Raw genomic sequence first — 25,447 nt, 5'->3', positions numbered from 1 at the left:
TTTTCCAGAGCAGTATATATATACATAGCATATATTATATATATATATATATATATATATATATATATATATATATATATGCTATCATCACAGAAATGTTAATAGTTTTAGTGTGTAAGTAATGGAAAAACAGAAAATGGATATTGATTGGGAAGATATTGACATTGTTGGGTCCTACACAGGTGGGATACACAATGTTTGCAATGCTTATTTTAATAGCCTGGTGTGATGGTGCTTACAGGTTTGTAGCACTTCATCAGAATCCAGACGAAACACACACATACTGTATGCAATTTTCTAACTGAAATTAAACAATATGATAACTTTATTGACACACAAGGGTAAATAGAGATATTAAAAACATAATAAAGATCACCAGCTCTTACAGAAATATCTGAAGAGTTGAAACCTTGTTGCAAATCCAGATATATCTAATATTTTAATATATTTGTCATACTCTCCACTCAATACACTCTACTTATATTAACATATAATATTATCATTTGATTCTTCCATACGGGCAAAGCTATTCATCAGAACTTTTCCTTTCCGTTCATCAACATCTGCTTGTATTAGTCACTTGAAGTCTCTTAGGAGACGTCATTTCTTTCCACCTTTTTCAGATGATGTCATTGAACTGACAGTATGAATCGAGTCTGCACTACGTTCTATAAGAGAAGCCAATACTATGGTGCACAATAATGGCATTACATGCATAGTTCTGTGCCACATACAATTCACATATATTAGGTTGCTTGGTCCTAATCCACTGGAGGCTGCTATCAAAGAACATCTGGATTGTAAAGGAATGGGAATATTAACAGGCATGTCAAAACCCATAGTCATATGGCTGGGTATTGAACAAGTAAGAAATGCAAGATATGGAAACAGACTATTGAGAGAAAAAAAAAAAGAATAAATAGAATTTTTGACGGTAACTTCAAAAATACCTTTAAATAATTACTGTCATGTATGGTTACACAGTGTGAAGCATCAAAGCATTACTGGAAATAATATAATTGATTAATCGAAGTTTCATCTGAGTTATGAGACAAAATACACTATTATTCCATAGGCAGTTTTATTATAATTTTATCTAAACAAGTCTATTTGGATTTGCCGTTGATTTCTGATGCGTGAGGTTTTCAGAACAAAGGCATATTTAGATTTCTATTACTGTAGATCATTCATGAACTCCTCTGTCAGGGGAAATCTCCCTGTGTGAGGGAAACCCGCCTGTATGCTCAACTGTGTATTATATTTACATACAAATGAGGGACTAGGAGATAATAAAATCAGAATTAGGTTGTTTTCATGATTATAAAAAGTACTTTAACATGAACCTGATCAATTCCACACATTGATTTTTTAACCAGCCATGCGATACATGAAGGCTCGTCGAGGGGGGATCTGTTGAGCGTAATCGAGATGACTCAGCAGGTTGATTTAAAGATGTCTAAAGTGAGCTTAAAGGGAAGCTGTATAGCTTTGTGACATCACATGGAAGTATTCCATAAAAGTATGCCAGGCATTAAATAATAATAGCCTTTAGATGAATGGTAATTAAGGCAGGGTTAAAAGAGATCAGATTATGTATTGATCACTAAAAAGGCTGTCCATTCTTTGCTGGTTCTGTGCTGTACTAATACAGTGGCTGGATCTACACACAAAACTTTATATCTCCATAGTTAACAAAACTTAGGGTTTTACCAAAACCTTTCAAACTTGTTTTCAAACCTGGCTGTGCCTAAACAATTTGTCAATTCGAGTCATGGCCGGTTTACTTGTTTAATAATACAATTGTACCCCTACTATGACATTAATCTTCCAATCATCCTGTGGCTTTCAGTGACCCTCTTTTAAAAACCAAGCCTACTGCGGTTTAAAAAGTATTGAACCAATTTTTCTGTGATAATAAATGAACAAATTATTTTTAATAAACAAAGAAAGCAATCCTGGGGCTTCCATATTGCAAAAATATGCAATTTGCAGTTTTCAAAAGAATATGAACAAAATAAAAAAGGATAATGCTGTCATGCATTTAAAAGAGAGACACGCAATATCAAAAGTATTCAGAAGAGATAATCTAGTGGAGTAAAAGTCTAATTTTGTAAATATTGTTCATCTTCAGCCTTCAACATTCATAATGAAATATTTTATATTGAAAATGAACCCGAGGGGAATAATAGTTAAACAGACATGTATTGTTTCAAGTCCCTTTTGACAGAGTTAAATCCAACAGAAGTGCATAATTGAAAAGAATGATGAGGTATTGTAATTTGTAACCTAAAATAATAAATACTAGTACATGTCTCTCTATTGAACATTTCCTGACACCTCTTCTAAATTACTAAATTACACACTTAAATGACCAAAAACATATTTTTCTGGCAAACAATTCAGCATCTGTTTTTCAACACGTCTGAAGTATTTATACCTGATACAGCAATTGCAAGTATGGCAAAATAACAGTTTTCTATAGTTTGTATGGGAAAGAACCCATTTAATTTAAACTATATTGCGATCATCTTTCAAATAACATTGTAAATACACAATGTACATAATTATATTTTGCCCCCCTGAAACCTGTTTTAAAAGAATGTTATTCACCAGTACAAGTCATATAAGAGATGAAACAGAAACAAACACACAAACCACAGACATTGTCTTGTAAGAATGAAACCTTACAATAAATAAGCTGTCAATACGTGAGCACCAGAAACATACAAAGCAATGCATGCACACAAGAAGGAGGAGAAACATAAAATTAGCAACTGCACAATGGACAAAAATGGTTACACAACGAATGGCTTGGAAGACGTTCTGAAAAATTTCACGTGGGGATTTTATTTTTCCATGGAAAACTTTGCTGTGCAACAAAGTTTAGGGGAGGTTTACAGATGTACAGAAAAGCCACCGATACACACTCACCGCACGTGAGTGCCGATGCCCTTGAACCTGATTGGACTGTTTAATAGACGTTGGCTTGCAATTGCCTCCTTCCAGAACAGACTAGTCAGAAAAGACACAAAGGAAAAGCTGCTTCATCTGAACCTCAGCTGAGGGTGAGACTGAAACTGAAGGAAAAGTCTGTACAATTCTTTCATGGTATTTAAACGGAAAGCTCTCACTATCATCAGACAAAATTACTTTAGAAAAGAAACTGTCAATTAAATTTTTATTAGTAAGCTAAAATACCAACTTTTTTCTTCTTCAGCTCAATAACTATTATGATTATTTAACCATAAGTTCAGCAGAAGAATACTTTTTAATTTGATACATCTCTCAGTTTTAAATAAATATAAATGTTGCTTATGGAAAAAATTAAGTAATTATCTTGTTCCTGGATTTTTTGACATTTTTATCAGGTTGCAAGCCAAATGATGAAAGCTGAAATACATTTTCCAGATGCTTTGTGTATTGAAATAAGTTGCAGTTCAGAAAAATGTCTGACCAAACATTGTCTACTAAGGAAAAGGACTGCTAAGACAAAAATTAGTCGCTCATGAGGTTCAGCGTTTAAAGATTTCAATGGAAGTAGTATAATATCACTGAAATGAATACAACCTGTGCTTAAGCATTTCTATAGGCTACATTAGACTTCTATATTTGTATAATTGCTACTTTCTGTTTACAAAGATGGTGCAGGTGGGAATTAGTGGAAAAAAGTTCCAAAGTGAATGATAGTATAACAACAAACATTTAAGAGCTTATATCTTACAGAAGCCCTTGAATTACGAGGTGGAAAATGTGTGTATCTTATCCATCTTGGTATAAATCTTACATTATACACCATTGAATAGATCTTATTAGTGTTTTTATCCCATATGTACAAAATAATAGTGCGATCATTGCCACCATAACTCCCACATTCAATTTGAGTTCCCTCTGCATTTTTCCACATTCTGAAGGTTTAATGAACATCATGAACATCAAATCACAGGATCCATCATGAAATAGCCAGCCAGTTGATGTATTGTGTGGTTTATGCTATACTTATCGTCCATTTATGATTGAAAAAAAGTGATCAAAAACTCATGCTTGAATGTGGACATACATCAATAAGTTATGTTTTTTTACTTGATAATTTCATGAAATGTATTTGCTGTGTGTATACGTGTATAGCAGAGGTGGAATTAACTCCAGAGAAACAAAAAGACAAGAGAGCAGTCTCACCCTGTTGCCCTCATACTTGGACCGGTCATTGTTGGCCTTTTCTGCTTTCTCTGCAAGTTTCTTCTGCATCTGTGGACCTCTCCCGAAGAAGATGTAGTTGACAAAAGCATATTCCAGTAAGGCCAAGAAGACAAAGACAAAGCAGCCCATCAGGTACATGTCGATAGCTTTGACGTAGGGGATCTTAGGCAGAGTCTCTCGCAGGTGAGTGTTGATCGTCGTCATCGTCAGCACAGTCGTGATTCCTGGAAAGCGAGCGTTACATTTTGGTTTTCAGTGGGATGGCTGTTTTGGTTTCAAAGCAGCCAATTCCTGATGCATCACTTCAGCACACATGATTATAAATATAATATAAACAGTTCCACACCATTCTTCTTGCACATTGTGTGAAGTCACTTTCATTGAGCCAGGAATGCAAAATACAGTAAAGCTGTTTAATCCTTTTCATTAACTTGTAATGTGACGAAAGCATTTCTAATTCTCAGTATGGATATTCCTAAAACGTATATATTTAACAACAAAACGTTCTGTCATCTATTGAGGCAAGTTGTGTACATTTCACTTTATATTTTTTTATGTTAGGAGAACATCATTTCTTCTGATTTTACAAATGCAATTCCTTGTATGAAGCCTATTAAAATCAACTCAGAACTATATATTACCCAGCTGAGTAATAAAACTCAGCTTAACCAGCATAAGTTAAGCAATGGTAGTAGCAATATGTGTCTAAGATTACCAAGGTTTCTAAGGGCAAAAAAAAATTGTCAGTATGTGTCACAGAATATTTATTTTTATATTTATTTTGCTTTTGCAGTTTAGCACCTGCTCCAACAACAGTTTCCTTGGTAACACACACACACAAATTAGAGAACTGAAATAAAGGTCACATGATATTTTTATCCTAATAAACAAACATGCGCACAAAAACCTCAGAAAGATGTTTTAAAAATAAAACGGAACTAGCCTATATTAGTCAGAAATGTAATGATGGCCAAGGATATGATAAGGAAAATGTCATGAGTCAACCCTGTTGAAAAGGAAAACTAGAAACGTGGTTTAAACATCCTTGATTTATGGATACTTTATACTGTAGAAGATGACACGCATCACCACAGTGTATGTGAGAAGGACTTTAAAATAGACTGGTTTGATGTTAGCATTTAATTAGCCTACCAGTACTCTGTATTTTACCTGTTGCAGGCATGTTCTTTAAAATGGCAGCCCTATGACTTTCTCACTGATCTCCTGAGCTGTCTCAGCCCTCACTACACTCCACACTTTGACAGCATGATCACAAACCTGCACCCCTGTGAAAAACAACATGCCCCTTCCCACTCACTCTTTCATGAATCTTCAAAGGCTAACCAGCTTGTGTAATAGCTCAACTTAGTAAATAGGTACGCATGGAAATGGGTATGGAAATTGGGCTACTTCGGGGAGTACCGGCAATTTTATCAGTGCAGTATAACAAGGTTAGTCCAGCACCGTCCGTGCACCAATTTTTAGGTAAAATCACTCCCAGAACAAGAGCTATCATCAGTACTTTATCAAAGAGTTTGTCTGTACAGAATGTGCCGGTCTGTTAGTGGGCAGTAGAAGCCAAGATGGCATTTTTGTACATTTGCCTTTTACATCCTTTTACATTTGTAATTTACATCCATGCTTTAGTGCCAGTGCTAGAGCAAATTGTAAAAAACAATAAAACCACTTCATATAGACCTATGCATTCGCATTTCAGATGAAATTTTATATATATATATATATATATAATATACTGAGCAATTATACAATTTAAAGTGAGTATGGGAAGCTGATCAAGAATCTGCTTTTCAGCATCCATTCTCTCATTGATTTCCACTCTTGGAAAGTCAACTCCAAACCTGTACTGTATCATCTTATTTACAGACTATTTTATGTTCTCGTAACAAACTCATCGTTTATCAAGCTGCCTCCCGCTTTCAGTGCTCTAGTGTCCTGCAAAGACACCGCTTCGGCTTCTCTCCACATCCTCACCTCAGTAATACCCTGCTATGTGTCCATTTACAGCAGAAGACTTCTGCTTCACAAACACAGTGAGAGTCCTGCTCACCACTGGCCTTTCGCATTGGGTTTTGTTTCGTCTCACGCAGGATCTTATTTTTATTTTGTCTTTAGCTTTATTGCAAAATCATAGGATATGTAGCACTTAGGGGCAACATAACCCTTCTCCATTAACTGTCACTGCTTGCTTCATTCATCTATTGATAAGTCTTTTCATATAGTCACATTTGTATACAGTGTGGAATAGGGCTGAACGATTAATCGAAATTGAATCGCAATCGCGATTTGAAACATTGCGATGTGGATGCGATATGAACAATATGCAGCGAGTGTCCCAGAGCAAAAGCATGACTGCGCTCTTTGTGTGGCATCTTACTAACCAATAGAGTGAGCGCACCTCCGTCCTGCCCAATCAGTGCTGCCCAGCCCACTGCGTACACGCCCCCATTAAAAACAAACCGCGAAGCGTGGTGCACTGGGGTTATGGCATCTGCAGAGCCAGAGCGATCATTAGGCAAATTAATACCAAAGAAAACAGCACTTCGGTAATATGGGATTATTTCGGGAAACAGCGCCGCGGCGGCTGGAGGAGCGCATTGCACAGTCGACTGAAGTCCCGCCACTGAAACGCAGTGTAGCAGCGATAACAGCGAAGTACGATTTCAGAGTCGTTTGCGGCTGTTACACCATCTGAAAAGACCTCACGAAGGCACCAGGAGACAACTAACGCCATAACCCACTACCTCGCTAAAGACAATGTTTTAGAGGAAACCCAGATCTGCTGTATTTATTTATTCATTCATTTAACTTGTAAATGGCACGTTAACTGAATCGTGTTGGCCTTCACACTGACTGTCTCTGCGGATTGACCACTGCACCATTCACACACACAGCCTGATCACCGGCCAGCTGTTCATACAGTATTAATACCATCGGCTGCTACCATCCGATATTATCCTTCAGTTTATTTTAACTAGTCAGGCGTTGCACCGGTCTGTGAAATCAGTGTTTTAATGCACTCGGATATTAACTGTATCAGTCATTGTCTCTGTACGTGGATTTCACTCCATGCTGCTAATAAAACTGCAATTTATTCGTGATCGCACAGGCACTTGAGATTATATCTCCCGACACAATGTATCTGATCTCCTCCCTGTGTCTCAGTGCAGCGCACAGCTCTCTTCTGAAAGTGAATCATGTCCTTAGTGGGGACGGACGCGTCCAGCACCAGATATTTAACCTCCACAAAACACGGAGACGTCCGGACGCTCGGCCAGTGGAAACGGGGCAATAGTGCCTTTTAATGCAGTGACTAAAGAGTGGTTTAAAAACCACAGATCTGTGCATTGAATGCAGGAATAAAGTGGACAGGAATTGACACATGTGCAATATGACCCACAACGGCAGACTTGTGGTTGAGCAGGACGAGCGACGTGTCTGAGTCACTGCGCGCTTTATCAATGAGGACCCGCTGTCTGCAAACGGCAACTTCCCTGTAGACAGCAGCAGGTTTGGGTGGTTTCAGCAAGTGATCGGAAGACTTCGGTTGGAGTCAAGATTTGTTGTGCACTTTATTTTGTAATGCCACTTACTGGCAGCCTTTACTGTGTGAAGAAAATGTTAACAAGTATGTGTACTTGAATGTGTTATGTGCAATATTTAGTGTGTGTGCTGCACACTATTGAGCATATTGAGCTGAAGCTTGACTTTACAGAATTAAATTTGCAAATCAAATCGCAATCGCAATATCTGTCAGAAAAATCACAATTTGATATTTTCCCCAAATCGCACAGCCCTAGTGTGGACTTTTCTTGAATAATGGGGACAGAAATGAATGTCTCGTGTTTTATAGCCTTACATAAGCAATCTGATGGATTCCAGTGACTGCTGTTGTTTAATGACATGTTTATTTTCAACTCTCTTCCCCTACAACCACCACCTTACAAGAAAAAAAGAGAAAATAATTATTTGTTTTCTTCAATTATATCTCCACATACTGTGTTCTGAGAGTTTTGAATGATTTATGTGTCAGTCTCGGAAGAACACACAAAGCCGCCACACTAATTAGAGATGTCAAGCAGTACTGTTACATCACCTCTACCCTGGCCTGCATTTTGAATGTGTTCTTGGTACTCATCTTTCCAAACACACAGGGTGAAGCAGTTTGTGATCCGTACACTAGGGTTGGGTTAGCAGAGAAATGAGAACAGACTCAAAGATCATCCAAGAGAAACAGTATTCATTTTCTATGACAGTCATGTGCTATAATATATTGTTATATATATATTTTTTTTATGCATTACTTAAATGTGTTTTATAGGGTAAGAGGTGGAGTTGAAGACGCATTTTTCTTCATCTACATTAGGTACGAGTGAAGCACCATGTATTATCAGTAAATGAAATCGGCTTGATCTTGGCAAAATGTACAAAAAGTTGGAGTAATTGAGCCTTTTTCTTTACAAGGTGACATGAAGAAAACCTTTAATGACTCACTGGGTTCAAAATGATGTCCGGCTGATTTATTTCCTGCGAATTTCTTATTTTTACTCTTTAGAGCTGTCAAGTGCCTCCCTTTGTAAAAAGAAAATGTTTCCTCTTTGCTGTTAGATGATTCTCTTCTTACAATAATGAAGACATGTTGCTTCACCAAAGGATTACTGCAAACATTGACAGCCTTAACTGACGAAAAGCCTAAGAAACCAGGCTTTTTTATTGTATATAGAAAATTGCAGTTTCCACTTCATGTGGATTTCATGTAATTTTTAGTTTATTTGCAGCACACTTGCGCTGCATGGAGCGGTAAACACTTAATTACTACAACAGCCAACAACATTTCCAGAGACAGGTTAGTTAAATGTGTAATCTTCTTACTTCTATTAACCATTCAGTACATTCACAGAAACTACAATTAAATCAACAATTTAACCATCTTTTTTAAGATGGGAATCATCGTGATTTCCTCTCTCGAATAATAGCAGTGGCTGTCATACAAACAATCGCATCCTCAATTACATAAACAATAACATATATACTTTTAAATCCTTTGAAAAGGAAAAACATTGAAGTGGTAGCCTAGTGTCTCAACAACATAGATCTTTTAAACTGCAATGACATGAACAAAAACATTACATTGTTTCTGTGCTGTGTTTATGTATTTGAGAGTGAATACTTGAGTACTCTCCACAAAACATCTTTCTTGAGCACTTAATTTAATAGCAACGCACTCATTATAATCTTATGAAGTATTTAAATGAATAGGACGCCTCAAAACTTTTCAAGCAAATCCTCTTGTGAGAGCAAATGAAAGAAAAGGGGCTTGTGGTGCCCTCTCTAGTTTGCTTTCATAATGGCTGCAGAAGAAAGTCACGATAAAAAGTAGCTCTACTTACAATTGTTAATTCTCAGTAATATATTAGAGATCTAGGGATGGTGTGATTGAAGTAATATTACTCTCGCTCACATTCAGTTCCTAAAGAATGGCTCCACTCTTAGGTCTAGATTAAAACAACCACTGTGATTTATTTTACAGTGGAAACACAACCTCCTTTTCCCAGATGGTTAATCACTTGCACACAGGTGCTCCCCAGCACGTAGAAAACAAAAGCATGAAAACAAACAAAACAGGTGCTTCTTTCTCTTCAGACGATCACTTTGTTTAACTAAATGATCAGAGTTTCTTGTCTCTCTCTATTTTACTAAAGGCTTATTAAACTACACAGTGGACTGATTCTGTACTATCTAGCTCTTTCCTTTGATTGTCTCTTTTACCAACCCAAGCCTTCCCCCCCATGATCCGCTTCTCCCTCTAAACAGCTGGAATCAGGGCCTTTAAACATGTGCACTAAACAACAACACTACGAATCCACATTTGCCTTCTCTTGCTGACACAATTCACACCCACACGCACCTATAAGTTAATACTAACTACAAATTCCTTCCCTTCCCCACATAAAACAGAAACATTTAATTAATAAAACATCATGGATTTAATTTTTCCTTAGATCAAAAAAGCTATATCTAACAGTCTGTCACACATGGAATACGTATACTTTAGGTGAGCTTTTGTTTTTGTCGTCCCCATGAAAAATGCTTTGGTCTCCAGCGCTCACTACTGAATTTATTTTTCTCTCCTTCTGAATATAATCATTACATTATCATTTGTTCATCATTTTGATTAATTGTCTCATTCTGGGAATTACTCTCAAATGCTCTCCCGGGCTACAGTCAATAGAATACATGGCTCTTGCTCGTCTAGGTGTTGTTGGTATTGTTGTCTTTGTGGTGTGTATGTTTGCTTGTGAATGAGCAAAGTTCAGTTTTGTTTGAATTTTTCAAAAGCTTGTGTCAAGACTTGCGTTTTCTATTACATATTACTTTCACCAAGAGGAGATCATATTGAATTGTGTGCGCGTGCATGTGTGTAACGAGACTAATTCAAAATCAGTGTAATTCATGCCCAAAATGTTGTGTTTTCTTTGGTTGTAGTGTGAGAGTTTTGCGGTATCTTTGAATTAAAATCCTGCGCAACATTTCTTCCATTAATATGCATGTCTGCCTGGTTTCAACACCATTTAACAGGACCGTAATAAGAGGTTTGCAGACCACTTCATCAACCACTTTAGGTGTCCTTCCACACTTCTATACACTCATGTGCACACACACACACACACATATAAATACTGGAAAATAATGGATTGAATTGAAAAGTACCGCACGTATAAAGTTTCAAGGAGTATACTCACATGACACTCTACATAAATATGATCTCTGGGGAAGAGACCCAGCAAGAAAGCTCTTGCTTTGGGGGAAAGGGAAATAAACAACATATGTATCATCCTCACTGGAACCATGCCATGAGGTTCTTGGGACTGACAAGTGTACATTTGACATGTTTATTTGAAATCACCATGCACAAAGTTCAGCAGGGAGCCACCGAGAGGCTGAAGAAAGATGCAATCAATGAAAAGCACAAGAGCCACAGTAAATAAGTCCATTATGCATTCAATTTGGGGAAAAGATGACTGGACAACATTTCCTATCCTGAGAAGATAACAGACTTATTCCGAGAATAGTTATCAATGGCATCAGATTACGCCAGGGATTTTCGAAAGTAGATACTTAACGATGAAAATATTCCATCCTGTTATTTATGCCAAATTTAACCACACGACATTAACGTAAAGAGTTCAATACATCATGCATTATTTTGAGCTATCTGAATTTGTTAAAAATACATGTTCTCTATTTCAGTTAACCCATATAATTATCTGAATATTAAAGACTGGTGAATATGCATTTTTAATGTGGAGTATGTCTTTTTAGGGGTATTTAGGGATATTAATACTATATATTCCCATAACAAAATACAGATGTTGTTTTGGGGGATTACTGAAAAATGTATATCAGCTATGAGTTTCTTAAAGTAACCTAGATATTCTATAATTATATAACTTCCTGCAGGAACAAACCGATACATGATGGCAAGGGAAGTATAATTGATCCACAAAGGAATGCACACATAGTATGATCCTGAAAGAGTATCAATCTGGTGTCATTTTGCAGGATCGTTATGTGATAACACAATTGCCATAATGATACAGAGGAACGTATGTGCAAAAGCCTGCAAATGTGTTTGATTATGTGTTGGAGTTGTGATGCTTTCATTTGGCAGATAAATAAATAAATCAATAAAATAATGGGGACCATCAAGCTTTTTGTCAGAACTACCATAAGAAGAAAATTATACAGGGGCTATTTTACAGCCTCAACGCTTGCATAAAATCCTGACAGGCTGCATAATGCGGGGGTGTAGAAAAGGAATTGCAGCACAAATTAGATTTGTTGAGATCTGTTGTATGGGCATTGTTCTGGCTTTCAGCTACACTAAATGTAAAACCAGAAGCAGCAAAAGGGTGATAAAGTAACAATTATGCTGAGATATGGCACTTTAAGTGAAAGTGCAAGAAAATGTCTTTGGTACTGAAGTAAAGAACACATAGGAAAATGTGTTGTTTCTCAGTGCATTTAAACTGCAGGTACATTTCAAAATTATATATAAATATAAACCTGGTTGTCGAACAAGTGGAAACATCTTGGCCTGCTTTCATCCAGCAACAATAAAGGCTGCTGCTGCTGCTGCTGCTGCTGCTGATCATCTATATATATTATAAATGTATACAATGCTAAACATTTTATCATCTCAAATGTGTTTTAAGACAGATAGAAACACCTATTTTCACTGATATGCACGACATGAAAACTCAAAAACACAGAATCGCTTGTCCCTAGACTTATACAGTGGCAGTGAAATGGAAAATGTTTCCAAATTGCATCTAAGAAATTAATATTCCCCCTTGCAACCTATCAAACCTGCTCATACAAAAAATAATAAAAGAACAATAAATAAATAAATAAATAATGCAAGCACAATTAACAAGGGTTGGGAATTAATAAGAACATAATGAACAACAACTTGATGGCAATACACTGCTTAATGTGTGTGACAGAATGCCTTGCTGTGCAGTTGTGGTTAATAGTATGATAAAGGTTTGTGATAACACACTCATCCGCTGTTGGATTTCCTTATTACAAAGTCTTTGTCTTTAAATCGATTATACAAATGAGATGTTGACCTTTATTGCACTGCATCTCCCTTTTTTTTATTCATACCTAACAGACTGTTAAATAGGAGATATATTTTTAGAAAAAAGCCTCATGCATTATAATTTAACTGACTGACAATCATATGGAGGTTCATCTGACTAGAAGACATATATTCAACATTACAAATTACCATATTATCACTATGTGTAATTATATTACAATCCTTTTACTTTCCCACTGCCAGGGTGTCTGACAACTATGTGCCACAGTCGTTAATTACCATTTGAATTAACAAAATGAGAAAACAATGCCTGTAGATGTATTTGTGCAATGAGTTGAAGAAACACAGATTACTGGTTATATAGAAGTAGAGATGCTTAAAAGAAAGAATATGGCTGCAGCTTCTTATTAGAAAAAAGGTTAGTGAATGGAAAAGTATTTATAATAGGCAGTTGTTCTACAAAACCTGGCAAAAACAGGGATTTGATATAATCACCATGTTACATGCAATTAACATTACATTAGTCAGTGACAATAGAAGCTAAAGAGCTGTAGTTAACCCTAAAAAAGTAATCGTATTTTGAAGATAAAAATAACAACGGCAACTCAAAAATATGGGACACCCCAATTAAAAGCAAAACAAAAACACAGAGATATGATGCACATATTGCTGTGCTCAAACTGTGGCTTTGATAGGCACTTTTGCTGAAGAGTCACGCCATGTCAAGGGTCATACTGAATCATACAGGCTCCCCGGGGGAAACTCAGGATGTCTCATAATGCAACAGTACCCTAATACTGCTAAATGGGCCCAAGCAGCACATTACAGTAGATAACAAGTCTGCATATTACTCTATGGGAATGCACAAGGTTATTCAAAGCCCTTCATTAGGCTTAGGGATTGGTTTGATTTACTGGAATGCATTAGGTGTACTGCTAGGCATGTGTCAGTCTCAATGATAAAAACTCAATATGTACATCATGTATCCATCACATTAAAACAATAATGTGAATATTATCATGAAAGTCTTAGAGCAGGATAGTCATATATAGAGTATGAAGTTAAGGTTAAGTTCCACTGATAAATGTTTTGCAGCATCCTGAACATTTCTGAGGGGGGGTGCATTATTAAATGTATTTTTCATTCAGTATGGTTTACATTGCTTACTTATTTATAGTGTTTGAAATAAACATACCCAAAGCAACTCTCGCAGCAGAAGCATCATAATTGATCCAAAATGACACCCAAGATAAGATGGTAATCAAAATTGAGGGCATGTAGGTCTGAAGGATGAAGTATCCAATATTTCTCTTTAACTTAAAGCTCAGAGACAGTCGTGGGTAGGCACCTAAGAAAACAAGATTGAAGAAGAAAAAAATGCTATTTATTTCAAGTAGCACACAGGCATATATGAGGTTTTGTTTCAGTTTCTATGGTAATGACAGCATGTATTGGGTTTATCACTATGGAAACAAGCATGCTCTGTTCAAGTTGCACCGTGATTTACTTAGCATTGAGTACAAGGCATAGGATTACAAAGAATAAGAACACATTTCTGCAAAACTATCCATATATTTCCATTCGTGTTTTTGTATTCTTATTGTATGTGTATGTGGTTACACAACAGTGTTATGCAGAAAAAGAAACGCACACAATCCAAACAAAGGTGCTTGGAAAGATGGGTGGAATAACAAGAAAAGATGTCAAAACAAATTAAACAATCAAAGATTTGTGACATTACTGCAGAGTGACGATATTAACATGGTCATGGGATGGATGCTTTGGAAGAAGAACAGATAGATCAGAGATGGGGTAAAGCAGCAACGGAAAAGATCCCAGACAAGATGGGAAGATAAAATCAATCGAATTCCTGGCGTAACCTGGAAAAAAGACGCTGTAGATTGAAACAAGTGAAAACATCTGGAGGAGGCCTTCAACCATCAGGATGAAGTGTCCAATATTTCAGAATAATCCGAACATCTGAAGACGGCTTGAAAAGGATCAGATTGTGGGCTCATAGCTGTGATATTTAGTACCTCCAGGGCAGGACTGAGGCATGCTGGCAGTGCATTGGGAGAGAGTTCTTTGTCCAACTGCCCGTTCTGTACCTTCGGACAGCTTCAATTACATCCCCGGCACAGTCACAAGTTCAGAAGTGCTGTTCTCCAGGGAAGATGTAACCCTGTGCACAGGTCACTAAGCATGCATCAGCTTTCACTGCAACTGAGCAATCAACATACCGGTAGCAGATGAAAGTAAAGCTGACATTACATAAGGAAGTATAAAATAAAGTGCACGATTCTACTTGGGGCTGATTAAGGATTAATTTGGTTAGACAAAAATATTGCAATAGTTACATCAATGCTACGTGCACTGGAGTTATTTACTAAACACTTCAGCTGTTTCGCTTTTATTTTTTTCCAAACATATTTCGATTACTGCGCTAAGGCCGTTAATTTATACTAAACAGAATACGTTATCCTAAAAACAATTATAAATAAAACAAATAGTCTTTCTTAGTCAGGCTGCCAATTATTGCACAAAAGCCAACAACAAGCATGCTTAGGCACAGTTATCTACTCTCAAAATATGTAAAAAATAACATCCATTATAGATCTCATTAATTTAGGAGCTACAGTGCAGAGAATGAATCATTACTGTAGCACTACCACGAGTGTGTGCAGCTTTATAAGGGAATAATTTATGCTGCGAGTTCTGAGCCTCATGAATATATGATGTGGTGTATCAAGTGCTGCATTTTTTTTAAAAAGGGCTTTAAGAAACAGCAGGATAATTGCCACTCCATTATCATTCACCATTCTAGTGTAATTTTCAGTAAAGCCTGCATATGATGCAAACTTGGTAATTAGGCAGGCTTTGAAATAAGTGGTACAAAGGTTCCCATGGGATCACTGGAGAAGCACACGAGGACCCAGAACACAGAACCATAATGGCTTTTATGATAAACTTTAACAAAGTTAATCGCGTCCATGCACCTGAAGCACAAACACTATAAAACCAGGTCTTGGTTGAACATGGTAAATATAAAACCGATAAATAGTCAGCAATCAGAGAAACATGTTTTGTTGGTCAATTCGATTAGTCAGCTTTCAATTAGACAACAGTCAGATGTCAATAGTCAGATAGGTTTAGTCCGTTTTCTTCGGGCATGCATAAAAAAAGTGATGGCATGTAGCAAAAGCAAACAAATCCCCTCATGTTCTTGCAAACCAGCCATTGGTTGTAAACAGAAGTAAACTGTCATTGTAATGAACTGACTTGAAGGGCATGAACTGACATTATTCATCAAAGCATCATCTGCACAAACTATAATTAAATAAACAAAGATAATTTTATTTTACCTTCAAGTTCAAAGCCTGAAGACTAAACAACAGGACAAAAAGCAGCTACTATGGTTGTTTTTATTTACCTGTGGCAAAGACAACATTCCTTGAAACCAGTCCATGTTCCACGATGGAGAACTGAGGCAACTCGATCCTGGCAACTCCGGTCACAGCACTGTCCCCCCCTCTCCAGTAGAATTCAATGTCATCTGTTGTGTAGCCATCTGTACCCCAGAGTGACAAACAGAAAGAAACCCTCATAAATGTCTGGCTACAGTAATAACATGTATAGGGTATAATTAAAATATTGCAGCGAATTCAGCAGCCCTGCTTGGGTGATCAAAAATAGTTTTATCACATATAAGAACATAAGAACGTAAGAAAAGAGGAGGCCAATCGACCCATCATGCTCATTTGGTGTCCATTAATAACAAAGTGATGCAAGGATCACGTCCAGTCTATTTTTAAATGTTCCCAAATTGTCGGTTTCATCCACATCTCTGTGGAGTTTGTTCCAGACTGCGAATACTCTGTGTGAAGAAATATCTCCTGTTTTCTGTCTCGAATGCCTTGAAGCCCAATTTCCATTTGTGTCCCCGGGTGTGTGTGTCCCTGCTGATCTGGAAAAGCTCCTCTGGTTTGATGTGGTCGATGCCTTTCATGATTTTGAAGACTTGAATCAAGTCCCCACGTAGTCTCCTCTGTTCCAGGGTGAAAAGGTTCAGTTCCTCAGTCTCTCAGTAGGACTTTCCCTTCAGACCTGGAATAAGTCTGGTTGCTCTCCTCTGAACTGCCTCTAGAGCAGCGATATCTTTCTTGAAGTGTGGAGCCCAGAACTGTCCACAGTATCCAGATGAGCTCTAACTAGTGCATTGTACAGTCTGAACATTACTGCCCTTGTTTTAATATACCCTAGCATTTTGCCTTTTTTATATATCCCAGCTGTAAAAGTTGTTTAATTTTCATTAAGGAATATAACGTAGTGAATGTGGCTAGATATGAAAAATGTATTGCTGTGTATTGAGTGGCTGCAACGTACCTGCCCAGTGTGTTTAAAACATACCAATTACTAATTACATTATAATTCACAAATATTTTGTGTGGGACTATGTTCCCTGCCTTGTTTAACATTATAATGTATTTACCGACACAGCAGTGTATCTGTTGTTGCATTCCTCCTCAATTCACATCCTTTTTACTTTTGACTACGAGCCAGCTCTAAATCCATCATATATCCAGTTGCATGCCAATAACTATCTTTTATCAAATTGCAACTTTTTTCATTAATTGGATTTCAAATGGATATTGTATTTAACCATTTGGAGTTCTCATACTAAGGGGCATTTTCACAAATCTTAGTAGAATTCTGTCAATATCAATTTAGAAGCATATAGGACTTTAATTGAATAGTTTTATATTTGATTGCATTTCACTTTTTAATTCAGTCTACTTATGTTAATCTGTGGAGTGATAGTCCCAGGAAAAAGTCAAACTGTACACATAATTCTAAACCCTACCATAGTATAAGCGGCTGCTCATGATTAATTATTCTTGAATAATACACGTAATATGGGTAAATGTAGGATAGGCCATGAATGCATAAACATATACATTCAATATGAACACAATAATGACAGGTTATAAATGCAACCCTGGTTATCCGAATAAGAGAATACTACCTATAGTGCTATGGGACATTGTTGGTTAAAATGGGAAACTCTTGAACAAGTTTTCTAACAACACTGTCTATCCTTAAATCACCATAAATCAGACTCAACCAGGAGCAGGGGCTACACGGCCATGTTCAACTGGGAACTGAAGAACAAAACTTAATGGGAGGCAGGAACCAATAGATACCTGCAGAGCTCCAATGAGATAAAACCAGGAGCAGGGGCCACAAGACCATGCTCAACTGGACCACAATTCAGACATGGAAGGGAACGGTTCATACAAGCAACATCCGAGGCCATCGGCCCACAAGGATCCACCAACCACATAACCACCAATACACAACAACAGAGACCAGGAGCACGTGCCCACAAAGGCTAATGAGGCTCAACTGAAGCCAACACCGTATTCCCAATAGAAGGAGCAAGGGTCTGTCACATCCAGTCGGTAGAACCAAATGAAAGTGTGTGGTGAATCCCAGCTCACCACAGCACAAATGTCAGTCAGGGGGTATCTTGAAAGAGGGCCCAAGATGTAGCTATGTCACAAGTAGAGAGTGCCACCAGATGCTCAGGTACTGGGAGGCTAACAGGTCATTGCCATAGCCTCCACAATCCAGTGGGACAGGAGCTGTTTAGAAAGGGCCTGTCCCCACATTCGTGCACATAAGACATAAACAATTGGTCTGTGTGGCAGACTGCCCCAAGTACCATCCATGTAGCACCACAGCTCCCAAACATGGCAGAACAAGTGCAAACAACTCTCGTCCTCTGAGGCGAAGGGAGGAAGATAAAATGCCTTGAACTTCACCTGCCTGTTGACATGGAAAGGGGAGAGAACTTTCAGCCTTGAGTAACAAGCGATGTCCCACCCCCTCTTGGGTAGTATTCTCAATGAGAAAAATAACATATTATTCCATTTTAATTAAACATACTTGATTACAATAAGGTGTTACCATGCCAAGTAGTGTACAGCCATATACATTTGTCAACAGACATTATCCAGGTCGATGGCAACACAAGGGGATGATTTAACTTTCCTGATTCAGAAAACAGAAGAGCAAACTTGAACCATACTAAGTGCATACTGACATTAATCTCGTCAAGATCTTCAACAACCCTGGTATTGAAAAGTTAGGACAATGATGTCTGAAGTGATCACCATTCACCTTAATAGCCATTTTACCACATGTAATTTACCTTCAAACAAGAAAAATGCAATTTTAGGTCAACACACTCAGTATTTGTGATGGAGAAACTAATTGGGTGCCTTGGTAAACTAGTCATGTTGTGGGTGAGAGCATTAAATAACATGTTCACCAGTTTTTTTCAACAAGTCAAAACAGCTATGTTTTACATAATTAATGTGGGAGTACCATTTTAGACTGAATATCCTTAATTGTGTGTTTTATAAGATGATAGACCTCAATTTAGTACTCAACATTTACTCTTGATTTCAATGTGCTGCGTCCCACAATGTGATAAGGATCTACTGATAGACTCAATCGGGCATAACAAAGTAAATTGTATCCCAGTGCCTGAGTCACTCTTGGCTGGATCTGATTATAATGTGAACATTAGTTTGCTTGTGTTCAGATTTAGATGTTTGAAGTGGCACCTAATCAAAGCAGAATGATATAGAAAATAACGCATTCTTTCATTGCTAATGTTTTAGATTTGTTTTCGTTTTTTCGGAAAAGCATGTGGGCTGAAGCGTGCATTTTCTTAAAGCTCTTAAAGGATTACTGAGCAGTATTGGTTTAAATAAAAATCCATCCATATGAACGCCTAGTAATCTCTGTCCTTACTAGTATTGGTTTGTTTGTGTTCTGTTTTCAACTTTTAATGATTAAGAATGATCAAGTGTCCCACCTCTGAACTGGTCTCACTCAATTGCCTCTAGTGGCCTACATGAGGAGTGCATAAAACCCCTCCTTCTAAAACTGTGTGTGTTTGTGAGAGAGAGAGTATTTAAAAGAATATTAAATATGTCTATTTGTACAAACTCTGGTCATATTGGCTGTGGTCTTATTGATGAAAGCATGCCATGACTAATGCCAAGTCACTTTGATGCGGCATACTTCTGATTGGCTGAGCACAAGGACAATAAAAAGAGCCGTGATGAGGAACCCTGGGCAAACAACTGTGGCATTGAATCATCTGTGATTGACAGAGCGAACAGTCAAATGCCTGCTTAGACAGACATAACATGGACTAGCAGACACATATTCAAACTGCTTCAGAGGATACTTTAAAATGCTTAGCTTTAAAAAAGTTTAGCTCTTGAATACTATAAACAGACCACACATCATCTGAACACTACTGATCAGGAAAGAATAGTTAGCAGTGTTAATATTGATTACTTTATTAAATAATGTCCAGCGGTCCTAGAGACCACATAATGATTATCTGCTGACAACATAAAAAGTCGTCGCCGTAGTATAGAAGAAAGATGGATTCAAATAATCATCGTAATGAAAAATGGCCAGCTTTATAGTATTTACCTTGAGGGCATGAATTTCTCTGGAGAATACTTACAGCTTTCTATTTCCAATGTGCAGTTCTGTTCATCCAACGGGTACCTCCTCAGATCCATCATACAAGCAGCTGTTGTTGTGATCCTAAATCAAAAGCAAATGTGTGTATTTATATTCAAGTGCAGCCACGAATATAGGTCTTCTTGCATTTTTTTTTTCTGTAAAGCGTAATACTTAATGCATAGGTAGATAGATTTTTTACTGTAGAAGCCAGTAGTCATTTTTCAGATTTAATTTCTCTATTGATATACCCCGACCTTGCAGTATATGTAATTCACAATTAAAACACATACAGAAGATATTAAATCCACATCCATCAGGACCAGCAACTGCTTCTGCTGGGTTATTTGCAAACTGAGAGCAAAAATAGACCCTACAGAACTGTGTTTGAACCTTCAATGTTGCAGGGATTTTTCTTTTTCTTTTTTTTTCTACCATCAGGTTCGAATTGCTTTTTGCTTCCATTCTTTGAAAGACATCCTGGAAAACTCATCTGTTCTTCTAAAGATGACACTGAAGATGCTGACTGTTATATTTTAAAAGTATACATTTGTTCATGAACCATAAAATCATGATGAAAAGAATACAGTTGCATCAAGTAGCCCTGCTCGTTTGAAGTAGCAATCTTATTACAGCAGGAGCACAAGGGGCTTCCATAGAGACAAAATGTTCCTGCTTGACTAGCAAATAGCACTCAGTTAAAACAACAGGCTCAGTTTATCTTGCTTACCAGATTAATGGTAATCTCACAAAGAAATATATTAATGAAGAAAACTGGGGACAATACATACATACATACATACATACATACATACAGTACCATCAATCTCAATATTAATTGTCTCAAGTGTAAAAGGTATTCATGTGTTATTCCTGAGATTCATTAAGGAACTGGTGCCCATTATTGACCAGTTTTAGTTTCCGCACTGGGGCAGACAAAATGCAAAATATATAAGACTTTTATACAGCAGTGTATATACAGCACATGCATAAATACATCAATATTTTATTCTCATGGCAGCAGTTTGAAAAGTCAAATCAAATAATTTCCTCAGCGAATTTGATTACACCCAGAATAGTGAAATGAATAGTGTCATAATACACTCACCTAAAGGATTATTAGGAACACCATACTAATACTGTGTTTGACCCCCTTTCGCCTTCAGAACTGCCTTAATTCTACGTGGCATTGATTCAACAAGGTGCTGAAAGCATTCTTTAGAAATGTTGGCCCATATTGATAGGATAGCATCTTGCAGTTGATGGAGATTTGTGGGATGCACATCCAGGGCACGAAGCTCCCGTTCCACCACATCCCAAAGATGCTCTATTGGGTTGAGATCTGGTGACTGTGGGGGCCAGTTTAGTACAGTGAACTCATTGTCATGTTCAAGAAACCAATTTGAAATGATTCGACCTTTGTGACATGGTGCATTATCCTGCTGGAAGTAGCCATCAGAGGATGGGTACATGGTGGTCATAAAGGGATGGACATGGTCAGAAACAATGCTCAGGTAGGCCGTGGCATTTAAACGATGCCCAATTGGCACTAAGGGGCCTAAAGTGTGCCAAGAAAACATCCCCCACACCATTACACCACCACCACCAGCCTGCACAGTGGTAACAAGGCATGATGGATCCATGTTCTCATTCTGTTTACGCCAAATTCTGACTCTACCATCTGAATGTCTCAACAGAAATCGAGACTCATCAGACCAGGCAACATTTTTCCAGTTTTCAACTGTCCAATTTTGGTGAGCTTGTGCAAATTGTAGCCTCTTTTTCCTATTTGTAGTGGAGATGAGTGGTACCCGGTGGGGTCTTCTGCTGTTGTAGCCCATCCGCCTCAAGGTTGTACGTGTTGTGGCTTCACAAATGCTTTGCTGCATACCTCGGTTGTAACGAGTGGTTATTTCAGTCAAAGTTGCTCTTCTATCAGCTTGAATCAGTCGGCCCATTCTCCTCTGACCTCTAGCATCAACAAGGCATTTTCGCCCACAGGACTGCCGCATACTGGATGTTTTTCCCTTTTCACACCATTCTTTGTAAACCCTAGAAATGGTTGTGCATGAAAATCCCAGTAACTGAGCAGATTGTGAAATACTCAGACCGGCCCGTCTGGCACCAACAACCATGCCACGCTCAAAATTGCTTAAATCACCTTTCTTTCCCATTCAGACATTCAGTTTGGAGTTCAGGAGATTGTCTTGACCAGGACCACACCCCTAAATGCATTGAAGCAACTGCCATGTGATTGGTTGGTTAGATAATTGCATTAATGAGAAATTGAACAGGTGTTCCTAATAATCCTTTAGGTGAGTGTATATTAAATTGTGTTACCCATGAAGAAACTCCCCAACAGGAATTGTGATCAAGTGATTTGATCATGGAACTGGTGGAACATATATATATATATTTATATATATATATATATATATATATATATATATATATATATTGTGGCAGTGTGAGAGGCAAGGCTGTGGTCAGGGTGGGTCTTTCAATGGAGGAGACTACAAAAACATCTCCTCCAGGACTCCAAACCCCAGAAGCCAGCAGGGCTCCTGATGGCCATAGCCCCACCCACCACTTCCCCTATAAAAGGAAGCAGGAAGTGAACCTCTGTGTGCATGCTTGGCTGGGGTAGCAAGGTGCACAGAAGAGCAAGAGCAAGAGCAAGAGCAAGAGCAAGAGCAAGAGCAAGAGCAAGAGCAAGAGCAAGAGCAAGAAGGGATAAGTTCACAGTTGACTGATTCACTGGCTTACGACCCTTTTTCTGGACCTGGACCATTCTCCCTCTTAAACCCCAGTCTGTCTGACAACCTCCCATTGGTAATGAACTTTGATTACGGACTGTGACTACGAACCTGCCTTGCCCCTGTCGTGCTTCTGTTTGCCCGGTTTTCGGCTCTACCAACCCGGTTATTTACTGTTATTGTTAGTGTTTGTTTTATTAGTGCTCGGCCAGAGCTAGGTTTTGTTTTGCTTTTTGACACTGTGCCTGCCATTTAGGGAAGCAATAAAAGAACAGCAAGCCTGTTTTGTACCCTTTGCCTGCCTTCCTACTGTGTGTTTCAAGACCAGACCCCGCCTACATACAGCCCTTTCTTGTGACGGGCCCCCCAACCCGTTACAATTGGTGGAGAATGCGGGCATAAGCTGTGTGGTCTGGATCAAGAAAAGAAACGCACGGAAGGTTGTTTTTGAAAAAAAAAAAATGGGCTGAAAATCCAAAGCCAAACAACAAAGGCAGGCACACAAAATGGCGGCGGTGGAAAGCAAAGTGGAGATCGGTGCTGACTGGATGTTTAATCCCAGCTCTCCACTGTGGCTGAAGACAGAAGGCCTCAAGTACCTGCACCGAACCACTTGCACCTTCCTGTTGGAGTTTCTGAACCTGTCTATTCCTGACAAGCTGGAGGTTATCCAAAGAGGTCAGTCTGACATGAAGACAGCTGTTCAGGAGTTCATGGAGAAACGGAGCCAGCAACAGCAGGAGAACAAGGCCATGCAGCCAGAGGAGGCAAAGCTCTTGCAGGTGCCCTGTTTCCAGCCTGAAGGAGAAGAGGAAGGGCCTCTTCAACTGCAGTCTTCCCCAACCACTGATTGCAAGGTCTATCCAGTGTGCCTTGCAGGGGAAGAGTGGTGTTTCCAGTTTGGACAACCTGGGCATGATTTGCCTGATGGAGAGGAATACTGTGAAGGGGGAAGAGCCTTACCAGTAGAATGCTGTCTGGAGCCTGAGGAGAAAGAGGAGAAGCCTCCGTCTGTCCCAGAGCTGGAGACAGAGCAGGAGATGTCGCTGACGTCCTGCATTGAGGAGGAGGTCGAGCTTCTCTCCCTCTCCACCCCAGAGAGAGGGGTGGAGTTAAATGCCTTCCCTGAGCCTGAAAATGAGGTGGAGTTTCCCTCCCTCACAGAGCTGCAATGGGAGGAACTGGTGCCTTGGCAAAAGACACCAGGAGAAGATGAGGAACTGTTTCTTCCACCATGGTGAGGACAAGAGGAAGACCTGCCAGGGAGAGAGGAAGATGAGGAACTGCTTCTTCCACCATGGCCGGTACACGAGGAAGACCGGCCAGGGAGAGAGGAAGAAGAGGACCTGCTTCTTCCACCATGGCCAGGACAAGAGGAAGACCTGCCAGGGAGAGAGGAAGATGAGGAACTGCTTCTTCCACCATGGCCGGTACATGAGGAAAACCGGCCATGGAGAGAGGAAGAAGAGGACCTGCTGTGGCTAGAGCAAGAGAGCCTCTGGCCGTGTCTGCCGCCAGAGCCACAGAGGGCTGAGGTGTTCCTGCCGCAGGAGCCACAGAGGGCCGAGGTGTTCCTGCCACCGGAGCCACAGAGGGTGAAACCCAAGTATCCAATGTCCAAGATGGAGGAGCCCGAGTGTTCAGAACCCCAGAGGGAGAGACCTGAGTGTCCCGTGTCCGAGAGGGAGGAGCCCGAGTGTCCAGAGCCCCGGAGGGAGGAACCCGAGTATCCTGTGTCGGAGAGGGAGGAGCCCAAGTGTCCAGAGCCCCGGAGGGAGGAACCCCAGTATCCCATGTCAGAGAGGGAGGGACCCGAGTGTCCAGAGCCCCGGAGGGAGGAGCCCAAGTATCCTGAAGATGAGGAAAAGGTGCTGCCTTCCTCGTCCCACTCCAAGGGTGAGTGTCCGCCACCATACCTGGTGGAAGAGTATCCGCCACCGTGTCTGGCAGAAGAGAGTCTGCCCCTGAGCACTGAGGAGCTACTAGCAGAAGATGACTTCAGGAGGGAGTCACCATCTGTCTCCTCAGAGGCCACACCAGAACAGGAGGTGCCTACAATCCAGGAGAAGGCATCATCTGTTGTCCCCTGCACTGAATCAGAGGGGAAGATTTTACCAGGCCCTGAATCTGGGGAGCAGCTGGAGCAGCCGCAAAAGGAACAGCACCCGCAGACACTGCAGTTAACTCAGTCGGGATCCCGGAAGACAGAGGAGTCGCAGCAACCAGAGGGTGAGACTCTTGTGCTTCCTCCAACAGGTCTCCGGGACATCCAGATTTCCTGTCCTCGACCTGAGTTCCTGGCTGCAGAAAAGGAGATGGAGAC

General features: G+C 39.2%; 1 protein-coding gene across 4 annotated transcripts in view; it reads right to left on the bottom strand.

Annotated features, from left to right (window-relative positions):
• Positions 1-25,447, bottom strand: part of gabrb3 (gamma-aminobutyric acid type A receptor subunit beta3) — an 86,074-nt gene that overhangs the window by 4,374 nt on the left and 56,253 nt on the right. For 2 of the 4 annotated variants that reach the window (XM_066706092.1, XM_066706094.1), the window contains 5 exons: positions 20,370-20,452; positions 16,251-16,388; positions 14,016-14,168; positions 4,177-4,421; positions 2,932-3,012 (listed from right to left, as the gene is read on the bottom strand). In XM_066706092.1, the coding sequence (XP_066562189.1) occupies positions 2,932-3,012; positions 4,177-4,421; positions 14,016-14,168; positions 16,251-16,388; positions 20,370-20,452 (700 nt within the window). The remainder of the gene's footprint in view (positions 1-2,931; positions 3,013-4,176; positions 4,422-14,015; positions 14,169-16,250; positions 16,389-20,369; positions 20,453-25,447) is intronic. The other 2 variants (XM_066706093.1, XM_066706095.1) reach the window with 1 other exon arrangement.

Source organism: Amia ocellicauda, chromosome 6 (assembly GCF_036373705.1).
Source record: "Amia ocellicauda isolate fAmiCal2 chromosome 6, fAmiCal2.hap1, whole genome shotgun sequence".
Lineage (NCBI taxonomy): Eukaryota > Metazoa > Chordata > Actinopteri > Amiiformes > Amiidae > Amia > Amia ocellicauda.
Note: the sequence above shows the minus strand (reverse complement) of the source record. Positions and strands in the feature narration are given on the sequence as shown.